We start from the raw sequence: 10,480 nt of genomic DNA on the forward strand, positions 1-10,480 counted from the left end.
TTTTTTTTGTTAAGTTCCATTATTTGAATATTATAGGTGTGTTAACTCAGCAAAATAATCCAAAAGAGTTCATTAGTCTGTAATAGTATTGGGTCTTCTGCTTCACTGGCAATATCAGAAATTGTCAACAACAATTTTTGTTTATAATTTATACTGTATCTCTGACTTACAATCTCTAAGATTGTAAGGCAATCTTATAAGACATGGTATGACATTTTCTCCTAGTAGTAGAAACTTGAAAAATTACATTTCCATCTTCCATTGTCTTTATATTAGTTGTCCCTTGACTTTTACACACACACACACACACATGCACACACACACGAAAAATCATGTATATGAACTGACATAAGATTGATGCTCTTTTGTGGAAATCTTCAATGACCTTTTAATTGGGTTCATCTAATATAACTATATTGTACATAGTCCTGCATACCTACCATTTTGAGAGCTCTTTATTCTTTATCCAGGACCATACAGTAACTTCTCTTGCCTTCTGGATTATGGTGTTTGTTAGTTTGTATATGTAATGCCTAGTGATATTGGTATATTTTGAGTTTGTATAACTGAAAAATACTTTTAGTTTTCAAAGTTATGATTGCTAAGTATAAAATTCAATGAGGACATATCATTCTTTTTTATTTTTCATTTCTTGGAATAAACAAGTCTATTTTCTTAGCCAGTTGCTCTTCTTTTTTGCTAATGTGTTATAAGTTAAGGTGCTACTTAATTTTGTTCTTCCATAGCTAATATTTTTTTCTACAGGTATGCTTTAATGACTTTCTTTGCAATTAGTTTTGGACAATGTCATTTTTGTGTATCTTGGTATGAATTTATTCATATTGATTGTGCAAAAGGTTTATTTTTCTTGGAAATGTGGTACTATAATTTTAACTAAATTCAAAAATTTTAAGTCTTTAAATATTTATTGCTGGTTTGCGGGACCTCTACCAACCAAAACCCAGGAATGCGATGTGACTGAGACTCTCTGCAGTGCCCTTGGGACCCGTGCAGCTCTCTGGAACCCATGCCCCCAAGTCCTTCAACTTCTGCAAAGCTCTCAGGACCTCCAGATCCGGGGCAAGCCCATGCCCAGCTAATTTGTGGAAGAGTTCCTCTGCTCCCTGGTGCCCCCTGGGCCAGGGGCAAAACAGAGGGGCACCACAGGTTCACTTTTGTGCCAGAGGAGCATAAAATTTTATTTCCAAAGGCTGCAGCAGGAAGGAGCTGAACACAGCAGCTAGACCCAGGCCAGGCATAAATAGATAAATGCAAACTTAATAGATCTGCACCTGAATTTCAGTAGGTGCTAAGGTTATAAATGCAAAAATACTGTACATCAAATGTCAGAGGTCAGTGCCATACAAAATGCAAAGAGAAGGCGCAAGATGCAATCTCAGGCCTCGAGCCCAACCATAACAAGTGCAGAGGACACTAGATCAGCTGAAATGAATGAATTAACAATGTCAGAAGTAAAAAAACAACAACAGAAAGGTATAGAGGAATTCAAAGCAGGATTGATTTTTGAAATGAAAAAAGAAATCTCTGAGTTCATAGCATGTGAAGTAAAAAATCAAATGCAGAAACATATGAAGGAAACCCAATCTGAAAAAAAACTCAGCAGTAAAAGAATTAATAACTTCTTCTAAAGAGGACGTTGATAAAAAAAAAATAGAGGTGAGTAGAAAAATTATGTATTCCTTCAATGAGAAATATGGGAAAGAAGTAGATCACGTGAAGCAGAATCAAAGAGATATAGAGGAAGTTAAAATTTCAATCACAATCCTGCAAAACCTTTTGAGTGAAAGTGAAGAAGTCTTACATCCTGAAGACGCTGATGCAGCTAGTGAAAAGGTAAGAAAAGATCTCTTAAAAAACTTAGAATGCAGGAGAAACTAATTGGTGCCCTGCAAAATGATGCAAAATGAACAACGTGAGACAAATAGGCATCTATGAGAAAGAAGGAGTCAATACAAATGATATAAAAAGAATATGGGCAGAAATAAGAGCAGAAAACTTCCCAAATATGAACAAACAATCTGATATTCAGGTAATCAAAGCATATAGAATGCCAAATAATTTTATCCCAATTAAATAAACACAGAGACATATAATAGTCAAGATCCCAGAAATATACCACAAGGATAATATACTGAAAGCTGCTAGAGAAAAGAAGCACATCATATTCAAAGGAAAACCCTTCAGGATTATGGCCAACTTCTCTGCACAAACCATGAAAGCAAGAAGAGCATGGAGCAGAGTACTTAACGTTTTCTAGGAAAACAAATTTCAGCCCAAACTACTATACCCTGCAAAACTCTTCTTCTTCAAGTAAGAAGAGAAATATTTTCATGACAAAGAACAACTAAATAATTTCATGATAACAAAGCCAACCCTACACAGACTACTGAAAGATGTTCTAGAAAGGCACCAAAATGATCAGAATTCCTCGACCGAAAACAGAAGGAACCCATTAAATGAGGAAAACAATTAAACACAGGACAAAATGGAGTAAACAACAGCAGGTAAATGACATGTGAATTGTATGTCAATACATGTCAATTATAACCATCAATGCAAATGGATGCAATTAACCAAATAAGATAAATAGACTGGCACAGTGGATTAGAAAACAAAACCAAACAATACGCTGTATACAAGAAACAGAGTTAACTCATCAAAATTTCATATTCTGAAAGTCAAAGGATGGAAAACAACACTATATGCCCCCTTATCCCAAAAAGATAGGCCAATCACACAAAAAATTAGCAAAAAAGTAGCAGAACTGAACCAGATCTTGAAACAAATGGACTTAGTGGACATACACAGTGTTCCACCCAAACACAGTTGAATATACATTTTTCTCAGTTGCATATGGGTCATTTTCTTAAATAGAGCAAATACAGGTCCATAGGTCATGCTTAAGTATATGCAAGAAAACAAAAATCATCCCATGCATATTATCTGACCACATTGCAATGAAACAGAAAATAAATGAGAAAAGAAACAAAAAACCCTAATACATGGAAATTAAGCAACATCCTATGGAGCAATCAATGGGTCACAGAAGAAATTAAACAAGAAATTCAACAATATCTACAATTCCATGAAAATTCAACCACAACTTATCAGAATTCTTGGGATGCGATGAAAGCAGCTCTCAGAGGGAAATTCATAGCTGTGAAGTCACACATTAGGAAAACAAGATGGGAAAAAATAAACACCCTAATGCTGCACCTCCGATAACTAGAAAAGGAAGAGCAAACCACACCCAAAGCCCAAATATGGGAAGAAATCATAAAAATTAGAGCAGAAATGAATTCAATTGAGATAAAGAAAGGAGTTCAAAGGATTAATGAATAAAAAATCTAGTTATTTGAATGATTCAATAAAATTGGTAAGCCACTACCTAACCTCATCAAAAAGAGGATGGAAAAACTTTGAATACAAGCAATAAGGAATGAAAAAGGTGTACCTAACACAGACCCAGTGGAAGTTCAGATGATAATCAATAGCTACTCAGAGAATCTTTACTCTCACAGAATAGAAGACACAGATGAAATGGTCAGATTCCTAGAAAGGTATGAATTACTAAAACTGAATCAACAAGATAGTACCACTCCCAGTAGGCCAGTTACAGCCACTGATATATGACATGTAATAATTACCTACCGACAAAGAAAAGTCCAGGTCCTGATGGATTCACAGCTAAATTCTACAAGAAATTTACAGAAATTGTAGTCCCTATACTCCTCAAACTCTTAGGTGAATTTGAAATGGAAGCAATGCTCCCACATCATTGCAGGAGGCAAGTATTATACTGATACCAAAACCAGGGAAAGACACAACTAAAAAAGAGAACAACAGGCCAATATCTCTCATGGACAAAGATCCAAAAATTCTCAATAAAATCCTAGCAAATAGAATACAGCAAATCATCAATAAGATCTTACACCTTGACCAGGTATGATTCATCCCAGGGATGCAAGGATGGTTCAATATTCAAAAATCTATAAAGGTAACACACCATGTCAATAGAGTGAAAACTAAAAATCAAATGATCATCTCAATTGATGCAGAAAAGGCTTTTGACAAAGTCCAACACTCATTCATGTTCAGTGTTCTACAGAAAATTGGAATAGATGGCTTCTACTTCAATCTGATAAAAGCCATTTATGAAAATCCAATAGCTAACATAATTCTAAATGGGGAAAAACTGAAATATTTTATTCTCAGATCTGGCACAAGACTAATATGGCCTCTATCACCACTCCTATTCAATATCCTTCTGAAATAATTAGCTAGAGCCATTAGACAAGAGAGAAAGAAAAAGAATAAGAATATGTAAAGAAAAGGTTACATTATCATTATTTTCAGATGACGTGATAGTTTACTTGGAATACACAAAAAAACTCCCCCTAGAAGCTAGTAGAATTAATGCCCAAATTCAGCAGCATAGGAGGACACAAAGTTAGTACTCAAAAGTCAATATCATTCCTCTGCACAGATAACAAACACAATGAGAGGGAAATTAGAGAAACAGTACCTTTTAGAGTAGCAATGAGGAAAATGAAATAACTTGGAATTAATGTAACTAAAGAAGTCAAAGACCTTTTCAAAGAAAATTACAGTATTCTTAAAAAGAGATCATAGAGGATTTCAGAAAATAGACAGATATTTCATGCTTCTGGATAGAAAGAGCCAACATTGTGAAAATGGCCATACTCCCAAAATTTCTGAACAGATTTCATGCAATCCCTATCAAACTACCACCAATATGCAGCACAGACATAGAGAAATGGTTCCTAAAATTTATTTGGAAGCAGAGAAGACCTACATAACAAAGGCACTCCTGTGCAGAAAAGAAATGGCAGAAGTCATTACAATTCCTGACTTGAAATTATACTACAAGGATACTGTGATAAAATCAGCATGGTACTGGCAACGAAATAGACCTGAGGATCATTGGAATAGATTAGAAGACACTGAAGCCCCTACGAACACACTCAACCACCTTATCTTTGAAAAAGGGGCCAAACTTACTCACTGGAAGAAAGATAGCCTCTTTAACAAATGGTGCTGGAAAAACTGGCTCTCTACATGCCAAACACTAAAACTTGACCCAGGTCTATCACCATACACTAAGCTAAAGTGAAAGGGAATTAGGATCTAATGATTAAAACAGAAACACTAAATCTCCTGGAAGAGAAGTAGGAGGAACTCTTGAAGACATAGGGGTAGGAAAAGATTTCTTGAAATAAATCAGACAAACAGTTGTAAATATCCTACAATCTCCTAAGGATAAGAACTCAAAAGAAGAAATACAAATAGAAAGGTATAATACATTTAAAAGGAAAGCAAGAACTTGAGAACTATACAATGAAGAGAGAGCAAGGAGAAGAGCTAGGAAACATGACAGAGGTAAAGCCATTCAGTTTGATATTCAAGATAGGTATGGCAATGATCCTGAGAACCTTCAGAAGATTTTCAATTCTAGCCATTATTTTGAAGGATTCTCTCCCCGACTAACTATATATGCTGATAATTGTAAGCTAAACAACTGCACTGAAGATGGCAATTTGTAATAGTAGCTTCATGCTTGGAGTGCCTGTCATTCTGGTCTTCCGACATGCTGCTTGTCATGACACGCTGCTTGCTTCTTTGCTGTCTCTCAGGTAGATGTTTTTTTAAAGATGAAGTGGGTGGTGAATGAAGTCAGGAGATAGGAAAAGGAGTGTTGTGAGACTGTCCTGCTTTAATGCTTTATATGGTTAGATTTCTAAATTTCAATGTAATTATATGTAATTGTTTATTCATATTCTTAAAATGCTTTTGATTTTTTAAAATTTATCTTCATGTTCTGTGGGACTTAAATTTTAATATATCAATGCTTGATGGAAAACACCTGTTCCGTGTTATGCCTAAAATGTTTGATATTCAGACAGATAGTGAGGTTAAACCCATCTGTATATGTTGTAGTGTAATAATAAGCATATCTTCTGGAGATTAACAATTTAAATTTGCAGACCAAAAATTAGAGAAATACAAGGCCTGTAAGGACAGCCAACATTTTGACTCTAGCCTTTCAAGTTCACTGAAGACTCAGGACATAGGAGAACCTATACTGTAACATCATGTAACTCAGTTATATCCCAAATTTTCTGATCAAGGAGATTATGGGGCCCCAGAGAAACATGATCAATTTTGTAAAGTGTGCCTAAGGGGAGTCACATGGAGCGAATACATCCTGTCAGACTTTCCCAGAGAGCAAATTGATCAAGCAATGGCCATGACTCATCCACATGACTTACACTGATAGAAGATCTGCAAACTGCGGTACAGAGTTACAGGATAAATCCTGAGGGTACTTGACTGACTTTACCAGACACGAAAGTTACATCTCTTGTTATAGAGGTTTTTCTTTGTCTTGGTCTTCACCATTCAGCAGAAAAGTATAAAAACGAGGGATATAAATTAAAGCCATATTAATATGCTGACCTGTGCAAGGCTCAGGTCAACATCTTCTGTGGATAATCCTCTACTATTGCGGACTACTGGGCTGCGTTGGATTGTTTTGTTGAATTCACGCAGCTATAGTATTTAGATGCCAATGGAATATCCATCTCTGACAGGACTAAACAAAAAAAGGGAGGATACAAAGGAAGGACCATTTTGTATCTGTATATACAGAATAGTTAGGATAGATAGGCACCTACTTTTTCTTAATTCAATCGGAAGAAAGTTTTATACTAATAGTGTTTGGACAGAATATCCTGTCTACATCTTGTACTACTGACAACCACTAAGAAGATAACAATGAACAATGTATTAATTATTGAAACTGCCCTATTAACCACTTTTGAAATGGTCTCCTTGCTATTTGTTTCTCAACAAAAAAACCTTATAGAAAAAAAGGAAAAATTGTTGAACTTGCATCAGGAATGATAAGATCTTCTAAAGAGTTCTCCCAACACAACTTCTACAACTTCAACAGAACACCTATTATTTATACAACAAAATAGAAAAGGGAGATGGGTTTGGAGCCACTGCAGCTTGAAATTGGTCAAATGCATGAGAAAAGGACTAGTAGTGCCTAAAAGAGTCAAGCTACCTCAGTTCTGAGATAAACATCCTGCTTGTTTAATGTCAGTTATTAGTTGCTAGGCATCCTTGTATCACTTGAGACTAACGTTGTAAAGGCCCCTACTATTGTCCTAGGTATTGTTTATCAATCAGGCAATAGACCATCACCTGACACAACTTTTGTCTTCTTGTCTATGTTTTCCTCACTCCTGCCATCATTTCTCCCTGGGGTACACTTAGAGACCAACAGAGTCCTACAATTCATTTCTTTTGTTATTTATTTATATGTTGCCTCATTTTGAAAAATGAGTTACCTATGGAGTATTTACTTGCCTAGTTAGCATGGTTTTCTGCAGAATGTTGTTGACAGTATTAAATTACAATCTCTAAAACAAATGAACTGGCTCAAGATGGACAAAGCAAGCAGTAATGGCTCATTATTAATTATTAAGAAATAGGTGCATTTATAACTGTATTTCACTTACAACATAATCATCAATTTTACATTTGGATACTGTCATTTATTGACTAGATATTTGAAAGAACAGTGAAGAAATACAGGTGCCTAAATATGTCCTTTGAGTAGATTAACAATATGTTTAATTCTGTCCCAAATGATGAACTCAAAGTACATGCAATTTCTATAAACATGCTCCTGTGAAGTCTGAAATATGACATAGGATTCACATCAAATGTTGCAGATATTGCATCTGAGGGTCTCCATTGAGGAGTTCACTGATGATGGGGTCTTCCCTCTTTTGCCTATTGTCCTTTTACACAGGGCTGCTCTGTGGTTTCCCACGTGGCTTCTACAATAGAACCAGAGGACCTAAGTTTTCAATTCCAGTGCACCATTTTATAGCCATGTGATCTTGGATATTCTTCTTTACCATCTAAGTAGTAAACAGTTTTCCTCATGTGTAAAATGAAGAATAAGAGGCCTTCTAACTGGAAATTCTGCAAACTATTAGTCTATGTCAACCTGTAAACCTCCTACATCACCACCCTTGTAGTACAGAATAGCCTTTACCAACAAGCTGTGTCTGTCCCCTCCTCTAACTCATGCACTCAGACATGTTTATCCACAGTGCAGCAGAGCCTGATACACAGGTAATTGCTGGACTCTGGTACACTGAAATTGATGACCACTCTGTGTCACCTCTTGAGAAGAAACAGGTCACTTCCATGAAAAGGAGAAAAGCAGAAGAACATGGCTATATTCAGCAGTTCACACAATGTGCCTATTAGAACAGAATTTCATTAATTTATGTGATATTACCATCGATCAATACGCTCCAGAGGTAGGAAAACTACATCCAGAATAAAGAGTAAAAATATTTCTGAATTACAGGACAAATGTATAGAAAACTTGACTTTATAGATTTAAAACTACAATTTAATCATGGATCAAGTGTAAAGACAAAAAATAAACTCTTGTTTGGTATCTAGGAAGCTCTTATATAAGCACTGTATGATTTTAATTTATATATCAGTGAAACTTCTTAACTGATCTGAAGAACAAAAAACAAATAGAAAAATAAAGCCTAGAAAACTACATTCTTTCTTTCCTTTCGCAAAACACAGACTAGATTTCTGTTAAATATCTGCAGAGAGTCAAATCTAGAAATCAGATTCCCAAACATCCTGAGAGTAATGATAATGATAGATTTGGAGCAAGAGAATACATTCAAAACAAATATAAAAACTAGTAGAGTAGAAGATTGATTTACAGAATTGAACACTGAAATAAAACTTAGAAAAAAACAGATCAATAGAGGCCAACTGTGTTTTGAAGAAACATAAAAGAGTCAGGAAAAGCAACTTCTGGCTTTAACTGAGGATAAAAAAAATCTCAGTTATGAAAGTTTGCAAGTAAATCCTCTGGGAATGTAAATTTGGCCTCCAAAACTGTTCAAATATGATTCTTATGAACATTATTATTAATTAATTTTTTTTTTCGGAACCAAGGATTGAACTCAGGTCCTTGCACTTGCCAGAGAAGTGTTTATTCTACTGAGCCATCTCCCCGGCTCCTGCTTATGAACATTACAATCATGATATTCAAATAAATGTAAAATGGAAATATGTTTAAAGAATCTGTTTCAGTTAAGAGAGAAATCACAAATACTATAATTAGTTAAGTTGAAAGACAGAGGTATTTATCATGAATATTTAAGTAACTTTGTAAATGCAAATAAAATTCTTTTACTACTCCATGTTGAGTGAGATAAGTGTAATATTGTAAGAGAAATGATTCTGCATTTCTTTCTGCTACCAGTGGCTTACAAGCAACCTCAGAGACAAAGCATGTCTGTAACCAGAGAACTTGAATGGTGTGTTAAACAACACATAATGCTCTCATTGAAACAGAAATTTTTCTACAGCTTTAAAGTTTACTAGTTAGTTAGAGTTCCTTTAAATAATGTATCCAGTTACTGGGGCAACCAAGTTCATATCATGGACCTGCAAAGACAGAGGTCTCACCAGAGCTCAGTGGCCACCCATGACAACACAAAGCCCTGAGTGTCACAAAGCCAACTCCTGACCAATAAAATGCACAAAAAGGCTCTAAGCACATTTAGTTTCAGCAGCTGGTGCCACAGGACAGTACAAGCTGGGGAAGTTTTTGTCAAACATCATGGCTGGGAAGAAAAGAGGGAGGAAGTCTTTGAAGCCCAAGAAAAAGGCAGTTTCCCGCTCTTCAAGGGCAGAACTCCAGTTTCCCGTGAGCCGAGTAGAGCGATACCTGAGAGAAGGTGGCTATGCGCAGCGATTGTCCTCCACCACACCAGTCTTTCTTGCTGGCGTCCTAGAGTTTCTGACAGCCAACGTCCTGGACCAGGCTGGCAAGGAGGCTCAGGACAAGCACAAGAAACGCATTGCCCCCCAGCACCTGGAGGCCGTGATACAGAGCATCCAGCAGTTCCATCCCCTTTTGGGGGATGGCACCAAATCTCTGCTTGATGAGATGGCCCATGCCAAGGACAAGTGAAGAGGCCTGAGTCTCCAGTTCTGGTGGCGTCTTATCTACATCCTCATTGAGCTCCCCAAATCCCCATCAATGGGGGAGCTATTGCAATTGTCACCAGCCATGTCAATAAAGTGATTAAACTGATGCCATTGCTTCTCTCAGTTTCTGTCATTTTCAATGAAAGGCATCCAGGAGGGGCTTCTCATTCAAGGTTGGAGGGGTGGAAGCTATTGTCAGCATGGGTCCTTTGAGTCCATATTTTCAAGGGTGGAATTTCAATGGGTATGGTGTGGGCAGTGGCCTTGATGGAGACCTGGCTTGGATAGGGCCTGAGACGACCCCCATAGGGGCTCTGAGGAAAGGAGGCCTTGGGAGGCCAGAAAAGTAACCTTAGAATGACCAAGCATTTTGGATTCTCAGCGAGAA

At 36.6% G+C, this 10,480-nt stretch overlaps 1 protein-coding gene across 1 annotated transcript; it reads left to right on the forward strand.

Annotated features, from left to right (window-relative positions):
• Positions 1 to 9,721: 9,721 nt before the first annotated feature.
• Positions 9,722 to 10,075, forward strand: LOC101575936 (histone H2A-beta, sperm-like). Its single transcript, XM_004645912.1, has one exon. The coding sequence runs from the start codon at positions 9,722 to 9,724 to the stop codon at positions 10,073 to 10,075; it is 354 nt and encodes a 117-aa protein (XP_004645969.1).
• Positions 10,076 to 10,480: the final 405 nt, after the last annotated feature.

This window comes from Octodon degus, unplaced genomic scaffold (assembly GCF_000260255.1).
Source record: "Octodon degus isolate 3935 unplaced genomic scaffold, OctDeg1.0 scaffold00243, whole genome shotgun sequence".
Taxonomy (NCBI): domain Eukaryota; kingdom Metazoa; phylum Chordata; class Mammalia; order Rodentia; family Octodontidae; genus Octodon; species Octodon degus.

Bases quoted from the DNA above. Each gene is read 5' to 3' on its own strand.
- LOC101575936 (XM_004645912.1), top strand. From the start codon at position 9,722: ATGGCTGGGAAGAAAAGAGGGAGGAAGTCTTTGAAGCCCAAGAAAAAG.